The sequence below is a fragment of the Cyanistes caeruleus genome, unplaced genomic scaffold (assembly GCF_971803275.1).
Source record: "Cyanistes caeruleus unplaced genomic scaffold, bCyaCae1.hap1.1 HAP1_SCAFFOLD_78, whole genome shotgun sequence".
NCBI classification, from domain to species: Eukaryota; Metazoa; Chordata; class Aves; order Passeriformes; family Paridae; genus Cyanistes; species Cyanistes caeruleus.
The window spans coordinates 280,274-297,983 of NW_028255889.1; the positions used below are offsets into that span (position 1 = coordinate 280,274).

The following is a 17,710-nucleotide window of genomic DNA, read 5'->3' on the forward strand; positions in this document are numbered from 1 at the left end:
TACATGTCAAAATTGAGGTACAGGATGGAGTTTAGAAGATAAATGGTGTCTCAAGACCAAAATGGCCTTGAGATGGTCCAAAATTAGAAGAAATTTAGGATTAGTAAACATAAGGCTAATTAGTAGACTAACATAACACAAGGCTTAGTACGCACTTGCAAACCTGTAATGTTATCCAAAGGACAATGAGGAAGAAGAGAAGCCTTCACCAAAAGACCACCAAAAGAAGACTGAAGACCTCCTAACAACAAGTGAGGCATGTGCCGTGAAGAAAAGTGACGTATAATCAGAAAAATCGGAAATAGGAGGAAACTTACAGGAAACATTAATGAATATGTATAAGCATACAGTATATGAGTTTAGCTTGAAGTGCTTTGTTTTGAAGGTGAGGCAGGGTGGGAAGCCTCCGTACCCTGGTGGGTTTTGCTTATGCTTTAATCATACTTAATTACTAGTAGATTATATATATAAATTTTATTTTTTTGTTAAACTGTATTATTTTACTAAACTGCATTCTTTTACACCACACTATTATTCAGTTTAGTAAATTGTATTCGTTTTTAATTAAACTGCCATTAAGCCAAGGGACCTAGTTGTCAAAATTCTAATTTCATTTATAACAATATTTTAGCAAAGAAAGCTGGTACAACAACATTGGTATTTAAAAAACATGACGCAATATGAGCTATATTAACAAAGAAGGCACCTTACAGTGACAACATTCTACTGTTCAAACTGTAAAACATCTTTGTGTACTGATCAGGAGGTCAGGATTTACTCTTTACAATCCTGATGCTGAATGTCTCCTTAGGCTGTCTGGCCACAGAGAAGAATGAATCCCTTGCAGGCTGCCCCTGTTTGGACAACCTGCTCCTCACCCCGAGCCTCAGCATGTCTGACATGGCCCACCTGGGACAGACATCCCAAAACATTGATAACATTTCTCTTTAGAATTTTTCTTTATCATTAAAATCTAATTAATTAAAAAAATAAAATTTTATTATTTTATAATAATATTGTTCTGTATTTTTAGAACCTAATTTTTATATTTATATAAAAGAATTGATACATTTTTAGCAACTAAAAACATTATCATTCCTTGGTCAAAGTACCACAATTCCCTTCATTAATTAATTGATCACTATTTATCCCTCTTTATGCTAATTTGTCCTACTTTTAGTGCTTTGATCATATTTTTTAATCATTTTCTCAGACAGGGTAAAAGGGACCACTTTGGGGTCCATGGAAACTTTTCTGGGGAACATTTGGGGCAGTTTTGTGTCTGGGGAGGGAATTTAGAGAGAACTTGGTGGTCTGGAGGACACTTGGGGGAGCCAGGTGGGCACTTAGGGATTCTGTGGGACAATTCGTGGTCTGGGGGAGCACTTGGGCATCCAGGGGGGCTCTTGGAAGTCAGGGAGGGGAATCTGGGGATACTTCGGGGTCTGGGCGAGCACTTGGGGGGCTGTAACGGGGAATCTATGGGTCGCGGGGGATGATGTGAGTTGTAGGCGCCGGTATAATACGGTTTAATGGGGCCGCGGAGCATCACGGGAGTTATAGGCGCATCTCCAGTGGATTCCGGTGGGGCGTGGGGCATGACGGGAGACGGAGTCATGGCAGGAATAGTGTTCCATGGGCGCCGCGGAGCATGATGGGAGCTGTAGTCCAGGAAGTGGCTCGGAAGGCAGGTTTGGCGGTGTGGGGAAGCACTTGGAGAGCACTTCTGCGTCCGAGCCGTGGCTGCAGGTCCTCGGGGCGAATGTATACGGCTCGTGAGCACTTGGGGGGAACCTGGGGAGCTCTAACTGGGCCCTTTTGGGCAGGGGACACGGCAGGAGGTTTGGGCGCGGAACTGTGTTCTGGGATGATGGGAGATGAATTCCCAGCCGTGTCTGGAAGGGGCATCTGTTGGGTCGGGAGCATTCAGGGATCCAGGGATGCTTTGGAGGGTCCTGAACGGGTGCTGAGTGAACACTCGGGGATCTTGGAGGGTTTGGGGCACACTTATGGGACATATGGGGGGCGATACTGGGGTTCTGGGGAGTGCAGGGCATAATCCCAGTTTCTCCCAGTTCCTTCCAGCATGATCCCATTTGATCTCAACTCTCCCAGTCAGCCTCAGCACGATCCCATTCACTCCCAGTATATCACATTTGCCCCCAACCTGGTCTCAATTGCCCCCTGCAGCCTCCTACTCACTGCCAGTATCATCCCAGTATGATGCCAGTAAGATCTGTCTCCCTCAGTGTGATCACAGTCTCTCCTGGCATGGTCCCAGCTGCTCCCAGTATCATCCCAGTATGATGTCAGTACACAGCCAGTGCAATCTCAGCCACTGCCAGGACGATCCCAGGATGATGTCAGTACAAATCAGTCCCTGCCAGTGCTGCCGCTCCTGGGATCCCCCAGCCCTCTCTGTGTTCCCCCCTCCTGCATCTTCCCAGAGGAGCCTCAAGGGTTGGCAGTCCCCAGCCAGGGTCCCCAGCCAGCCCCAGGTTGGATCTGCAGCCCCCAATTTTCCCAATCTCCCAGCGGGTGGGAGCAGCGGAGAGCCCCACGCTGCCCATCCCGACCTATCCCAGCTCCATCCCCGCTCCTGCCGTGGGCTGTGAGGGGTTTGGGAATGGGTCACTGAGGTTGTCACTGCTCCTGGGGGAGGAGGGGGAGGGACAAAGGAAGATCATAGAAAGGAGAAGGAACCACAAATTCACGGGACCCTCAACAGCCTGGAGAGGAGCGGGGGGGAATCCTTGGACCCCCTGCACTCCAAAGCAGAGAATCAGGGGAGAAGGGGCCATGGGAATCCAAAAAGCCCCATCATCCCTAAATGAGGAGATGGAAACAGGGGAAACTTTTTGGATTCCTGGCACTCCCAGTAGCCTGAAAAGGGCAGGGACTGAGCAGACAGGGGAACCTGAGTGCAAGTGTAACCCCCAGCAGCTGAGACAGGGAGGAACCCCTGAACACCAAAGGCGAGAGACCAGAGATGGAGAGCTCCTGGGAGGCAATTTCAGGGCTGAATTTTGGTGTTTGGGAGGTTTTTATGGGCCCCAGATGACCGGTGACTTCTAGAGATGGACTTGGACTGAGAGACATTCAAAGTCAATGTACTCTTCCCCTATTTTACCCATACCAGGATTTCCCAGTCCTAAACCTTGTCCGGATGGAGAAGGAGGCTGTGAGAAAGAGGAAGATGCCCCAGGAAACCCAAGTAGGTGAGGAGGAAGTCAGTGCCCCTTTCCCCCTCTCTTCTGCTCCATCTCCCAGCCCAGCCTGGCCCCCGGCTGCAGGACAACCCCGCTGCCAACACCGTCCTGCCGGGGACGCACTGGGGGGATCTCCTTCCCCTTCCCTCTGGCACGGAGGCAAATCCCATCCTCTCCTTGTCCTTCCTCCCCCAGACAAGGAGCTGAGGATGGAGACCAGGGAGGAAAAATCCCTGCAGCAGAACCTCGTGGAAGAGGCCATTTTGAGCAGCTCCACAGCACAGAAATCCAATGGGGAGGAAAAGCCCTGGAGATCCCGCAGGAGGAGGGGCTCCAAACCCCTTTTCCTCTGAGGAGGAAAGACCCACCCTGTGCAGGGAAGGTGACCAGAGATCCAGCCGGGGCTCTGAGCTGGTGGTCCATGAGCAGCTTCAGGATGGGGAGAAGCCCTATGAGTGCTTGGAGTGTGGGAAGAGCTTCAGCCACAGCAACAGCCTGATCTGCCACCAAATGATCCACACCAGGGAATGGCCCTACAAGTGTGGGAAATGTGGGAAGGGCTTCAGCTGCAACTCCCAGCTCGTCATCCATCAGCACATCCACACTGGGGAGAGGCCCTACGAGTGTGGGGAATGTGGGAAGAGCTTCCGCCAGAGCTCCAGCCTCATTACCCACAAACACATCTACACAGAGGAACGGCCCTATGAGTGTGGGGAATGTGGGATAACCTTCAGGTGTAGGTCCCAACTGATCATCCACCAGATGATCCACACTGGGGAGAGGCCCTACGAGTGTCCCAAGTGTGGGAAGAGGTTTCAGACCAGCTCCAGTCTCCTCTAGCACCAGCGGATTCACACAGAGGAGAGGCCCTTCCGCTGCCCAGAGTGCGGGAAGGGCTTCAAGCAAAGCTCCCACCTCTTCAGGCACTGGCGCATCCACAATGGGGAGAGGCCCTATGAGTGTCCCCAGTGTGGGAAGAGCTTCTCCAAGAGCTGTAGCTGGGCCAGACACCAACAGAGGCACCACTAAGGGAAGCCCTGTGAGTGCCCCGAGTGAAGGAAGAGCTTCATGTGCTGCTCCAGCTCCATCCCCTATGGGAGGTCCCACGCTGGGCAGAGCCCTGATGACCCACGTTTCCCGTGATCTGCATTGGGAAGACAGTGTGTTGGTGGTGATTTTGTTTTGGCTCTAATATTCCTTTGATTCATCTTCATCCCTTTAAAATTTACAAAATTGGAGTAACAATCAACAGATTCATCAAAGGCATCTAAAACCTCACTTTTTACTAGTGCTTCAAGGGAATCTGGGATTCAGGGAGGTACATGGGAGGGTTTTGGGGGTTATTTGGTGTATTTGTCTCCATCTTTTGCCACTCAAGGAGATGAGAGAGTTTGATCTGTCACCTCAAAACCACTCAATGCCCCCCAAAAAATATTCATTCCCACCCACAATTACTGGATTCCACAGGTCCTCAGGGTGTAATGCCTTAAGTTTTAGCTTTCATATTTTTCATATTCTGTGCTGCCTAGGTTTGTAGTTTTGAACTTCATATTAAGTGTTGGTGAGCTCTCTTCACAGAGGAGGTAGACAAAACAATTCCTTTTCTAGCTTGATACTAAGGGCAGTTGTTACAAGTTTCAGGCCCAAAAGCATAAACCAGGGTGGACTGAAGAGAGAAAACAAGAAGGACAGGGCTTCGTCATCTGAAGCTGTAATTGGACCATGAACCCAAGTATGGTGATGGACCTCAACTTCTAAAAATGTGAGACCTTGTGATCAGTTGTCCATTTTTGTGACCATTTTTGCTCCATCTTGGGTGTACTTTTGGCCAGGCTCTTGTACTGCCCAAGGTGTCTCCTTTAAGGCCTTTAATAAACTTTATTCTTAACTTTGTCTAGCCTCTGTTCTAGGTCAGCCTTCTGAAGGCATCAGGTGGAATGGGATTGGAAGGGGATTGGGCCAAGTGGGATGCAAATCAGGAGGGGTGAGATGGGCATTGGGTGGGGCAGGATGGATGTGATGGAGTTTGGGAGGTGTGAAATGGGGGAAATAGGGCTTGGGAAGGGGGTCTTGATGTCAAGCAGGGATGGGATGGGTTGGGATTGGGACTGGGGAGGTGGGGTGGGGTCTGCAATGAGACAGTCAAAGTTTGGGGATAATGAACAAAGGGGGAGCCCATTACTGAGTGAGTTTTTGGATATTCCACGTTCCTGCAGAGATTTGGGGGTATCTTATGATTCTGAGGTGGTTTTGGGGCACTCCCCAAGTCTTAGGGGGTTCCTGAGAGCAGCTCCATGAAGCCCCACTGCCAGGAGTGGTTGCCATGGGCATGAGCTCAGAGCTGTAGCCAGAGTGCATTGCCTCAGTGCTGGAGAGCAGAGAAATGATGAATGGCCCCAGACATCTCCAGTGTGCGTTTGGTGTCAAGATGAAAAATGAGGGATGAGACCACTATCCTTTGAGATGATTTATTGCTCAAATAGTTCGATAAGATATCAGTCTCAAGGCATGAGATTAGTAGAGGAGCAACAAGTCAGCCATAGCTTGTGGAAGTCAGAGTTTCTTCTCTGCACAGAAATATATAACATTTTGGTCCAATAGGCCAATGGAAAACTGTTCAGACTATTCACTGAGTCCTCATAGAGGTATAGTGAACATTGTTTATTTCTATCTTTAGCACACTTTTGTAGGGTCTGACAGGGTTCGCGGGGCTTAACAAGCTACTATTGGTTAACACATATTGTTTACATTCTTTTGCATGTACACCATGCCATTGTTTTTCTTTATTCTCGCTGTTCCAGGAGAGTTTCAAGGACACTGCCTTTAATATTGTCACCTGAATTAAAAGCTGGGTTGTGCAGACAGGCTTTTACTAAAATATCATGCTTTTACTCTATTAAAGTATTTCCTTACATAGGGAATATACATACAGTAAATACAGGATATGTTATAATACACAGAGTCCTAAGATCTTTCTTTTGTTGCCCAGGGTGTGCAGGGCATACGGGAAGAGACGGAAATGGGTGCTTGTGCTCAGCAACCTGTCAGGGCATGCCGTGGTGCAGGGAAAATGGCCAGAAGCCCCTTGGCTTTTGGTGGTTCTGCGGAAGGCACAAGCCCTGTCCCATCCAGGAAGCGCCATCTGTGTCCTGCTGCCTGTGTGGTGCTGGCTGGGTTGCTGAGGGCTCCCAGGTGCCTCTTGATCCAGCTCCTCTGGAGCTCCTGTGGGGCTGCAGCGCTGCTGCTGGGCCAGGCTGGGGGAGACGCTGAGGGAACAGGGCACTGGGAGGCTGTAAATGGATGAGGGGCTGTGGAGGCCCAGACGGGACAAAACCATGGGAAGGCGTGAGGGGGATATGTGGAGGCTGGAGGCTCCAAGGGGACAGGAGGCCCCTGAGGGGCTGGGGTGGTGGGAAGACCTGAGGAATTGGGTGTCAGAGGCCATAAGCAGCCCCCGGGCAGCCGCCTTGTTCCTGACACCCAGCTGCTCCAGTGCTTCCACAAAATGTCTCCCAGGCCTGCAGCAGAAGCCCTCAGGGCTGGGACACCAGCCCTCCAGGAGGGTGGGGACAGCCCAAGGTGCCCAGGCTGGGCTGGCTGGGGACATGGAAGGCAGGGGGGTGCTGCCAGGCCACGGCCACTGGGTGCCTCCAGGAAGGGGCAGTGGGCAGAGGCAGGGCTGGCCACCAGCCCAGGCCCTCACGGCTGCCCAGGCCACGGTGCTGTGACCGAGGCCCCCCTGACACAGAGCTCAGGGCCCACAGAGCTGCTGCCACCATGGGGAGGGTGGCGATGTCTCCTCGAGCAGGGCTGCAGAGTCGCTGCTGCTGAAGAGGCTCTGGAGCCACAGAAACAGCAGCAGAGTGGGCACAGGAACAGCAGCACCCCAAACATCGGCACCTGCACAGTGAGGCGTCCGCAGCAGCCGAGTGCCAAACAGGGGGAGGCTGTGGGCACAGCTGCCTTTGGCTTGGCAAAAGCCTTCAGCAGAATTGGCCACAATGGCTTTCTCTTCACTTGCAGCCTCACAGCAACACTTGGCAGCTTCAGCTGCAGCCTGTGCCCGTGACTGACTTGGATGGCCGTGCTTGAGGGTGGGCTCCCCTTCCACACTCAGGTGTCCCAAGGCAGCGGCATTGGTGCCATCGTGAGAGAGAGACACTGATGAGGTTCAAGCCTTGTGCCACACCTGTCCTCCCTCTCTTCTGTGAAGGCATCTTAATGACAGAGGCGTCAGCTCTGAAACTAAACCCTGGACTTGCTTAGAACTAAGGAAGAAGCAGCAGGCACTGAAAAAAAGCAGGGACTTACACGGCTCAGTTTTGCTGTCCACTTGGGGAACCACAGAATTCCAGAGCACTTTGTGTTGCAAAGTATCATAAACATCATCCAGTTCCAACCACCCTGCCATGGGCACAGGTGGTGTGCAGACACAACTGTCACTAGAACTGGAAGAACACTTCTCCATGTTGACCTTTTCTTCTCCTGGATTTCAAGCAAAGATGAAAAAATCATCTGGTGAATCACAAATGAATATTGTAGCTCACAGAATTAGGAGCAGGAGTCTCCAGTGGCCCATGGTGTGTCCATTCAACCATTGTTAGATCGTCCAGTTGGACTCAGCCCGGTGCAGCCTGGGCACAGGCACCAGGCTGGTCCATTTCAGCATCCCCAAGTCTTTGTGGTTCCCTGTGCACCCATTGCCTCCTGAATCCATTCTTGAATTCCCAGTTACTGCTGCACAGGACATGAGAACACAGGAATAGCTTGTTTGGCTCATTCTTGTGTTCGCTGCTCCTGCCTAAAGTAATCATCAGGACTACATGCTGATGTAAAGATATAGCCAAACAGCAAAGATTTTTTCTTTAATGTCTAATACTAAAACCTTGTGTGACTGTTCAGACACTCTAAAATCCAGGGTGAAAATGACAGCTTTGGTATGGAAGAATCCTAGAAATTTTGACATGTGATTTTTCTAGTCAAGGATTTTAATGCCAATGCGGAAACTACAAAAATATTAAAACTTCTCATTTGCAACCCCTTTGAAATGGCATCAGCACACTTACAGGAGACAGGGTGTGACAGCAGGGACAGTACTTGGCAGTTCATGGCTTCAGATGTGGGAGATAAATATTTTGCCTGGGTTCAACCTGAAGTTCATGTTTTCCCAGGGTTTTGATTGACTGGTCATTGCCGGTAAATTTAATAAATGCAAAAGGATGTAAAAGCACAATTTCTGGAGAATGCGCACCTGGGAGAAAACTGGGAGAAAACCTTGAACACAGCCAGCAGGCTCTGGAAAAATTTTAAAAAGTTAAAATTAAAAAAAGATGTAGCTCTGTGATTGTCCAGGCAGGACTTTTTGTGTCTGGGGAAAATGTCTGCCTTGTACCAGCTGCACACAGACAGACAGGCAGCAACTGAAGCCTTGAACATCAGAGAGTGGGCTAATGTTTCTCCCAGAAAAACAGACCGAAGATCAGACTGAAATGTGACAGTGCCTCCGTACAATCAAACCATCCTAGGAAACTCAGCAGCTGATGGTGTTTTTGTGCTACTGCAAACCCCTTCCATGGAAAACCTCATTCCAGGAAGGAGCAACATCATCTGACAGATAGCAAGTGGCCAGCAGTAGCTCCAGGAGCTTCCTGCAGGAAGGAGCCCAGCCCCCAATGCACATGGGCTTTGGCTGCCCTCTGGCACAGAAGCCCCTCAGAGGCACAGGTCTCTGGGGCAGGAGATGGGCACCAGCACTGCCAGGGCTCGGGGGGTGGCAGGTCTGCCTCGGTGGGGACTCTGCCACACCTGCTGATTTCAGTGCTGGCCGGGCCCCAGGGCTCAGAGCAGCATTTGTGCCCTGGCCCACACGTTCCATGTCTGTGTCACACCTGCAAGTTTAGAATGGTCACCAGACAGGACGTGTCCCAAGAAGGCCGTACCAGCTTCTACCCTTCCATCTGTGGCTGCATCGGCAGCCCTGGGGGCTCCTTCTGCTGCCCTGAGCCTGCAGAGCAGGACAACATTTGCTGATGGTTTGAGGCGTTCCAAATATCCTGTTGGGCTGTCTTAGACACTTTGGGCAAGGGATTCCTTCCAACCTGGGCCACTTAGGGGGGGATGGGGGCTGCCCCAGGGCAGAGGGCAGTGTGTGCAAGGGCCCTTTGTGACACGGCGCAGCACGGTCACCATGGGATGGAAATGGACAGGGTGTCAAAGGGCCCTTTGTGACACATGGTGACATAGGAGCTGGCGGTGACAGGGCCACACCACAGTGCTCGGTGCATGCGACAGGACAGGACGCGCCAGAGTGGTGCTGTGAGGAGCCCCCACACAGCGCACTCATTTGTGTCTGACCTGGAGCTTTTCCGAGGCTTTACTCCTACAGGTGACCTTGTGGAAAGACTGCGGGACTCGGTGGCCGTGGCCTTCCCGAGGCTTTTCTTTTGCAGGTGTCTGCAAGGCCGGACTGTGGGACTTGGTAACCCAGAGCTTTCCTGAGGCATCTGCCATCCTTCTGGCCTGTGCCCTCAAGGTGAGACTGTGGGACTCGGTGACCAGAATCATTTAAGAGGAGTCTCCTGTCATTGTGGCAGGAGCCCTCAAGACCAGACTGCAGGACTTGCTGTCCTGTAGTCTTCCTGCAGCATCTCTACCGCAGGTGTCTTCAAGGCACAACTGCAGGATTTGTTGACCCAGAGTTTTCCCAAGGCATCTCTCTTTAAGGTGCCCTCAAGGCCAGACTCTAGCATGGCAGGCAGATTCCTCAGCCTCTTCAAAGTGGTCAGGGGGAAAAGGAAGAAGGACACTGGAGCTGCTCCAGCACAACAGCCTGAAGAGCCGGAGCAGTTCCAGCCACTGCAGGATGGTGAGTGGCAGAGCTGGGCCACAGGGCTGATGGCTGCAGCCAGCTTGGCCCCATCCCATCCCACCTGCTTTGGACATGCCCACAGACAGAATGGAAGAGGGGCCAGGGCTGCCCCACCCCCCACAGCAGCCCTGCTCCATCCCCTGGCACATCCCAGGGCTGTCCCTGCCTGGGGAGTGCACGGCTGGGCTGTGTTCTCCAGCCTCTCCCACAGCCCCTCAGCTCTGGCTGCACTCGCTCTTTGCCAGATGCAGCCATGGACCGGACCCAAGAGCAGGACCCCTCCCGTGGCCGCTTCCGCAGAACGCTGAAGGTACCTGCAGCCATCCCCACCTGGGCTGGGCCTGCTGTCACTGCTCAGCTGAGAACTGCACTTTTAGCACTCCATGGAACATGCCTAGCTTCTCTTTGTTCTCCTGCAGATGTTCCGGAAGTTTGTGCCCATTCAGCGCAGAAAGAGCAGTACCACAGCAACTGAGAGCACAGCCAAGCCTGACTCTGGGCTGACCGAGCTCCAGGCAGAGCCTGATGTCAGCCCAGATTCATCTGAGCTCTCAGAAAAGTTTGACACCGCAGTGACTGAAAACTGGGAAGAGGCTTTTCTCATGTCAATGACTGAGGATGTGGCCATCACAGACACTATCAGTGGAGAGACTCAGGGCCTGACAAAGACTGAAACCAGCCCTGATTTGGCTGAGCACTCAGAAGACTCTGACAGTGCAATGAATGATCACAGGCCAAGGACTGACGTGGAAGTGACTGAGGACATGGCCATCACCAAGTCCAGCACTGGTGTGGCCATCACAGACACTGTCAATGAAGAGACTCAGGGCATGACAAAGACTGAAACCAGCCCAGATTTGGCTGAGTGCTCAGAAGACTTTGACAGTGCAATGAATGATCACAGGGCAAAGGCTGACATAGAAGTGACTGAGGACGTGGCCACCACAAACGCTGACACTGGAGTGGCTCAGGACATCGCAAATACTGACACCATGCCCACTCCCACAATTATTCATGCTCCCTCTACAGATTTCTTTGAGGAGAGAGGATTTGCTTCTCAGCAGGTACCCAGCCTGGGGCTAGGGTTGGAGGCCTCCCAGGGTCGTGTGTCCCCTCAAGCCATGGCCACTGGGCCCCCTCAGCCTTTCAGGCCAGCACAGTGTGGTGGGAAGGGAAGCACTTCTTGGGGGAAGCTGGGGAAGCTGATCCCTTTTACAGTGCTCCAAGTCTTTCCCATGCCTCCTCCAGGTGCCAGTCATGGTGAAAAACATTCACCAGAGTCTCACATCCCATGTCACTGTGGGTGCCAGGCTGGCCACGAACATTCTGAAGCTGGCTGAAAAACACCCTGTTGATGTGGTGCTGACCCTCCTGCGCTGTGCCCCATCATGTGACAGGTATGGGGCCCACGTGCCTTGAGAGCTCAGGGCTCACCAGCCTTTAGGGCCCATTGCCCTGCACAGCCTGTCCAATGGGCTCTGCCCAACAGGCAGAGAGGTCCAGGAGCCTTGGGCCCCTCTGTTTCTCCAGGCTGCTGCCAATGTTCCCTCCCTGCCCCTCAGGGCACTGGGGCTTTGTCACTTGGGCTCCCACAGCTGCATAGGTCATGGTGCTATGACTGAGACACCCCTGATACAGAGCTCTGATCCCACAGAGCTGCTGCAATGATGTGGAGAACTATCGCCACGTCGGGACCAACAATGGAGAAGGTGCTGGCAATACTGCTCTGTGTGATGGAGGATTGGCCTCTGCACAGCATGTGCACCTCCGATGGGGACAACAAGACTGTTTTTTCCCTGGCTGTGAGTTTATGGGCCCTTGCTCAGTCCCAGATCACCTCTCCAGCAGCTCTCCACCCTCTCCCTGCCTCTGCGAGTGCTGGGCTGAAACCTGGGCTAGGGGCAGGCTCAGGGGACACCGGGCCCGCTGCTCCCCCTGCGTCTCCCCTTGGGCCCTGCCCCATGGACACCTCAGCACTGAGCACTGTCTTTGGGTGCTTCTTTTGCAGGCAACTCTGGTGCTCTGGGTGATTATCCAAGTGCCTGAGTGCCACGAGGCCATGATCCTTTATTCCGCCCGCCTGTTTGTGGCTCTGCTGTTCCATGTTGTCATCACCACCCAGCAGATGCCACCAGTGGAAGTTGACATCTTCTGGAGAGCATGCCAGGAGGAACACCGCCTTCCCAGCAACCCCAACAGGTGTCAGTCCTCCTGTCCTTCCCATGCCTTTGTAGACACTGCCAGTTTTCCCAGTGTGACCTGGGCTTTGCTCTGCACACAGGTTTGCAGTGCAGGCCATGAAGGCTCTGCTCTGCTGTTTGCACTATGATAGTGAGTTGATGGCTATGGAGCGCAAGCGTGGCTGGGACACGCTGCTCTGTGCTGACACCCAGCACTATGCCGTGGGTCTGTTGGCCAGGTGAGACCCCCTTCTCCCCGCTACCTCCAGCTTTTGTGCCTGGTGCCTGAGGTGTCCCCCACAGTCCCTGTGGTCCTGGGCCAGAGGGTCACTGAGGGACGGCTGAGCAGACTGGAAAAGGCCGGGAGAGGATGCCCAGAAGGAGCCACCTCCCAAAGTACCCACAGTCCCTCCAGGGATGCTGAGGAAAGACCAGACCTCAGTGAGTCATTCCTAGGAGAGGTTTGCCCTCCCCACCTCAGGGTCTTGGTGCCTTTTTCCCCTCTTCCAGGGAGATGCACGGTGCCTCCCTATCCTTATGTTCTGGGATTGCACTCCGCCTGCTCCGGCTGCTCAGCAGGGAGGAGCCATGCTGGGATCTGCCCTTCCTGCCATTCCTTGTGGAGGTGAGCTTGATGGCCAGCACTACCTCACTGACCTGCCTCTCAGCTCTCTGCCCTTGCATAGCCACAGCTGCCTGGGACGGTGCCTGCTCCCTGTGCTGCTGCCTGGACCCAGCCCTGTGTGGTTCCAGGCTCCTGCCAGCTGGGTCCCCTGTCACTGCCCTGTGCCTTTCAGGTCCTGGATTGCCTGGACTTGCGTGAATGTGGTGACAGCATCCTGGAGATCATGTCAATGCACCTGCAGAATGAGTGCAGGCAGAGGCGTCGCCTGGCGCTCAGAGGCCTCATGGTGCTCAGCAAGGATCCCTCGATGGTGAGGACAGGGCAGCAGCTGAAGCTGTGCTGGGGAAAGCAGCTCCTTGTGCTGGCTGGGCTTCAGGAGCTGAGGCAGCTGCTCCCAGCTCTCCTGCCTCACCTGCCTGAGTGCTTTGGGACAGCCCTTTGGCCTCTGGGCCCAGCGGCAGCAGAGTGGGGTTGCAGTGCCAGGGCCGTTCATGGCTTCTCATCACAGCCTTGTTTCCCACACAGGCCATAAGAATGTGCAGCCTGTCTCAAAGCCTTCTGGAGCTGCTGGGTGATGCAGACAGAGATGTGCTTGGCATGACCCTCCATGTGTTCACTAATATGCTCAAGAACAAAGACATTCTGATATCCAGTACCACTGCCCCAAAGCTGGCTGAGGCACTCCTGCTGCTCTTTGACCATGTAAGGCTCTGTACACGAGCACTGGCTGCTGTACAAAACTTTGTGCTTGACAGATATTTGGGCCTTCACCCAGGTGAGCCTGGAGTAATTGGTATTAAGTTCTTTTTCTCTTCCTTCAGGACCACAGCCATGTGCAGCTGCTCTCCCTTGACCTCTTCTTCAACATGATGGACTTGGTAATGGATGAGGGAAAAAAGCCCATGGAGAAGATTTTAAGCCAGAGCCTGATTCCCCTCTTCATCCACTGCTATGATGAGAACCAGCATGTGGCGAAGGTCAGGTTTTGTGTGATGCTGGTGCATCCCTGGGAGGGGCATTGGCTTCCTCATGCCCTAGAACCTCCCAGGCTGCAGCCTCCTCTGGGCCCTGTCACCCAGACAAGAGTCCTGTGCCCTTGGCTGCATTGCCATCTCTGCATCTCTGCTGCTCTCCAGGCCTCTCGGAAAACGCTGATTCGTGTGGCCGAGTTCCTAAAGAGGAGGAATCTCAAGCAGCTGATGAAGAAGGAGCAGCTGTCGAACTTTGCAGAGTGTCTGGTAAGTACAGCCTGGAAGCCCCAGCCTCAGCCTGGAGAAGACCCTTGGCCCCAGCACTCAGTGTGTGGTGCTGGCATCTGTGCCCCTGCCCAGTGCCGCACCCAGGGGCGCCAGCCTGCGCTGCACACACCGCCCCCTTCCCTGGGCCGCACACGTTCTTCTCCAGGCTCCCGTGGCCCCGAGCCGGGTGCCAATGGAGACCTTGGTATGCGGATAGAAAAACTCTATAACTCACAGAGTAGTTATGAGAGTAGGTATGAATTTATTCAGTGCTGAGGTGCATGGGGGATATCTCCTCCAAAAGCATGCACACCTTGGAGACTTGTTTCTCCCTTTTTATTCTCTACAAACCAGGGTTACACAGTATGCCTAATACATATTCATTTGCTAACCCTGCCTTTCCCTGCTTCATACTAAAATTAGTTCCACGCCTATTTGCAGCTGCACACTGCTCCTTGTTGGTCACTCTGGTGGTCGCCTGGGGGTCTTTAGGGCTGAAGTCAGCAATTTTCCTGCAGCTGAACTTTTCACCTTGTCTTTTTGTGCATGCTCCTTTCAGTTCTTTTGAACCCTCTCTTTCCATTTCTTGTGGCTTAGGGGTCCAAAAGAATCCAAGGAACCCCCCTCATCCTATGGTGCATTTATGCTTGCATCCTGTTTACGTATTCTAGCTCTTTATCTCATCCTGCAGTCTTAATTCTCTTCCTGCTCTTATGGGAGCAGTCAGCATTTCACACGGGTTTTGTAGCCCCTTCTTTTACTCAAGGCAATTTTTATAAATGATTCCTAATTCCTAATTTCTCTGTTTCACCCTGGCCCACTGGGGCTGTGGGCCGGGTCGGCACCGCGGCTCCCCAGGCAGCACCCGGCCCTCTGCCCCCTCCAGAGCCCGGCGCCAGCGGCTGCTGGCCGGGCCTCAGGGCTGGGCGGGCACGGGAGGCCGGGGCTGGCCGCAGGCAGTGCCCGACCGAGGGGCACAGCCCGCGCCAACCCTTCCCTCCTGCCGCTCTCTGCAGCTGGCACAGGACGAGAGGCGAGCAGCTGAGCACCTGCGCCGGGCCCTGCCGTACCTGCAGAGCCCACAGGAGTCCCTGCGAGCGGCGGCCATCAGGTTCATCGGTGAGCCACGAACCTGGCTGGGCTCCCTCCCCGCCCCGCCGCAGCTCGGCCCCAGCCGCGGCTGCTGCCCCGGCATCCGGGCCCGGCGCCCTGGAGCCCCGGCTGCCCGCGGGGCTGCTGCCAGCCTCTGGCAGCCGTGCCCTTGGGCTGAGTCAGGATGCGGCACGGGCCCGGGCTGAGCCCTGCCGGGGGCGGGAGGGCGTGTGGCCCCAGGGCTGGCAGCGCCGCTGGCAGGGAGCTGTGCCGCTGGGGCCCTGACAGGCTCTGTGTTCCCAGAGATGGTCGAGGTGCCAATGAGGGGGCAGCAGGAAGAGCTCTAGGCCTTCAGTGAAGGGTGAGTGAGTGCTGTCCTTGGGGGCTGGCGTGGGGAGCTGCAGTCTCTGCCCTGGCCACTGAGGGCTTTGCTCCCTGTGTGGACAAGGGGCGGTGTGGGCAGAGCACAGAGAGATTTCAGGGACGTGGGGCGGGGGATTTGGCGGGTGTGGATTCGTGACCAGGACCTTGCAGCTGATCCCGTTGGCCACTCCCCTCTTGTAACTCTGGCAAGAGCAGGCTGGGATGGCCTTGGCAGGACATTCTCCTAGGATTCCCACAGATGCGGGCTCTGATTGTGGCTCTGTTCCTCTCTCTTCCAGCCTTTTAAGCCCTGAGGAGGAATGACAGCCCTTCCCAGACAAACACAGTAGCTCAACTGATATTCAGTGAAAGAGCTGCAGAAGTACACTCATCTGCTGGCTCAGAAGAAACAGTGTTCATTGAAGACCTCCAGATACCATGGAAGATGAGAACACCTTGACACCAGAAGAGACCAGCTGGAGCTCCAGGCACTGCTAATGATTGGCACAGCTGAGCCTGTGGGAAGCTCATGTGGCTTCAGGCCTCTCCCTGCCTGTAGATAGTTCCCTCCCTGCAGCCCTCAGACACTGCCCACTCCTTCTTTTTCCCTTCCACTCTCCCTCCCTTTTGACAGCTCCATCCCCCCAGCCCTCAGACTGTGCCACCCCCTTTTTTGCCTCTCAGCTCATCCCTTTGCTTTGCCTTCCAGCAATAAACAGTTTGGCTTTTTCACTTAACCTGCATCTATGTGGAGCTGAAGGGTCACAATTCTGGAGTTCTGTGACACAAATCCTGAGCCCTGAGACACACGGGCCCCTCCTGCTGTTCTCTTCTGCACTGTGTTTTGTTCAGAGATGCAGAGGAACGAGCGCAGATCAGGCTGGATAGGTCCCTGTGCTGAAGGTCCAGTTCCACAACATTGTGGAGTTAAAGGTCTTGCTGAGCACCCTGAGCCTTGGATTTTGGAAGAGCCAAGCTGAGTATGCCCTGAACCCTGCTGTGAGGGGTTCTGTGTCAAGCATCCACAGATGGCAAAGGAGCTTAGAATGCCTGAGGCTTTCAAGAATAGCTTCCTGAAAGCACAGTAATGCTCCATCCCTGCTCAGGATCAGGAAGAGGGCAGAACCAGAGAGCATCTGGGCTTAACAGGGAGCTGTGGGTGTGTCTAAGAGCAAATGAAGCAGCAGCACAGTGGCCGAGACTCGGACGCACAACCGTGCCGGCGTCCGGAGCGCTGTCAGGCAGTGCCGGGATCCCGGCTTTGGTTCTGGGCCCCACAACTGAGGAACTGCAGCCCCTGCCTCAGAGCCTGTCAGAAAGCCAAGCAAGTGAGACCAGAGGGAGGGCATCCTTCCAGTCTCTCTTGGGCATGGCCACAAAACAGCTCCTGCTCCTTCTTCCTCCGCCTCTGTTTGGGCTCTGCTGTTACAAATGGAGACAAGTTTAGACAAGTTCTGCCTTTGTCTCAGCTTTGTGGCAGCAGCTCATTTTGAGGCAGCCTGCACCCCAAATGTCTCTCATTCACAAGTTCTTAAGAATGGCTGATTTGGTTTATTATAAAATGAATTCTTTATTGAATTGACAAAGGATTAACAGACATCAGACTTTAAATAGACCACTTAGTACATAGGACAAAACAAAAAGAGCCACTACTAGATCAAAAATACAGTGGACAATAAAGGGTACCTTGTTATAAATCCATGTTGTGATACTGGCTTTTGCAAGTATTAAGATGAATGCTGTATGTTCTATGCTTTTGCAATGTCTTTTTCTCCTGCTAGCAAGTTTTAGGCATAGGTCAAGAAGAATTTTGGATGTTAGGGCAATGTCCTGTCTGTGCAAAGCAAGATAACCTCCAGGAAACAAATGATGGGGCCCAGGCTGCTATCAACACTGACCACCTGCAGAAGAAGGAAGCCCAGCCCAAATAAAAATGTGCTAAAGGGAAATAAAATCTGTAAGACACATGCTCTAAAAAGGCGGATTCAGGGTGTAGAGATGCAAAATACTTTTTGGAAAAATATGAATATGCATTAAAACCCCACAGCAGAATGGGAGTGTTCCAAAGATATCAGGTGTGTTCCTGGCAACGCACCAGGATACCCTGGCTGTTTTAACCCTTTGCTTTATTGTCT

General features: G+C 53.3%; 2 protein-coding genes across 3 annotated transcripts in view; both read left to right on the plus strand.

The window, feature by feature from the left end:
* LOC147646781 (uncharacterized) overlaps positions 1-17,710 on the plus strand; it is a 405,151-nt gene that overhangs the window by 265,601 nt on the left and 121,840 nt on the right. The window contains 1 exon segment of the mRNA XM_086872942.1: positions 3,698-4,021. Within this exon segment, the coding sequence (XP_086729068.1) occupies positions 3,698-4,021 (324 nt within the window).
* LOC147646788 (maestro heat-like repeat-containing protein family member 7) lies at positions 5,661-16,312 on the plus strand. Of its 2 annotated transcripts, XM_086872843.1 has the most exons (16): positions 5,661-9,741; positions 9,933-10,074; positions 10,323-10,387; positions 10,497-11,141; positions 11,326-11,474; positions 11,732-11,879; positions 12,086-12,276; positions 12,359-12,496; positions 12,768-12,882; positions 13,055-13,192; positions 13,408-13,584; positions 13,704-13,859; positions 14,019-14,120; positions 15,137-15,239; positions 15,516-15,573; positions 15,875-16,312. In XM_086872843.1, exons 2-15 carry the CDS (start codon positions 9,957-9,959, stop codon positions 15,557-15,559), a joined length of 2,289 nt encoding a protein of 762 aa, XP_086728969.1. In that variant the 5' UTR covers positions 5,661-9,741; positions 9,933-9,956; the 3' UTR covers positions 15,560-15,573; positions 15,875-16,312. The 2 variants fall into 2 exon arrangements, with proteins under 2 accessions (XP_086728969.1, XP_086728970.1); XM_086872844.1 differs by having other exon boundaries at positions 5,661-10,074.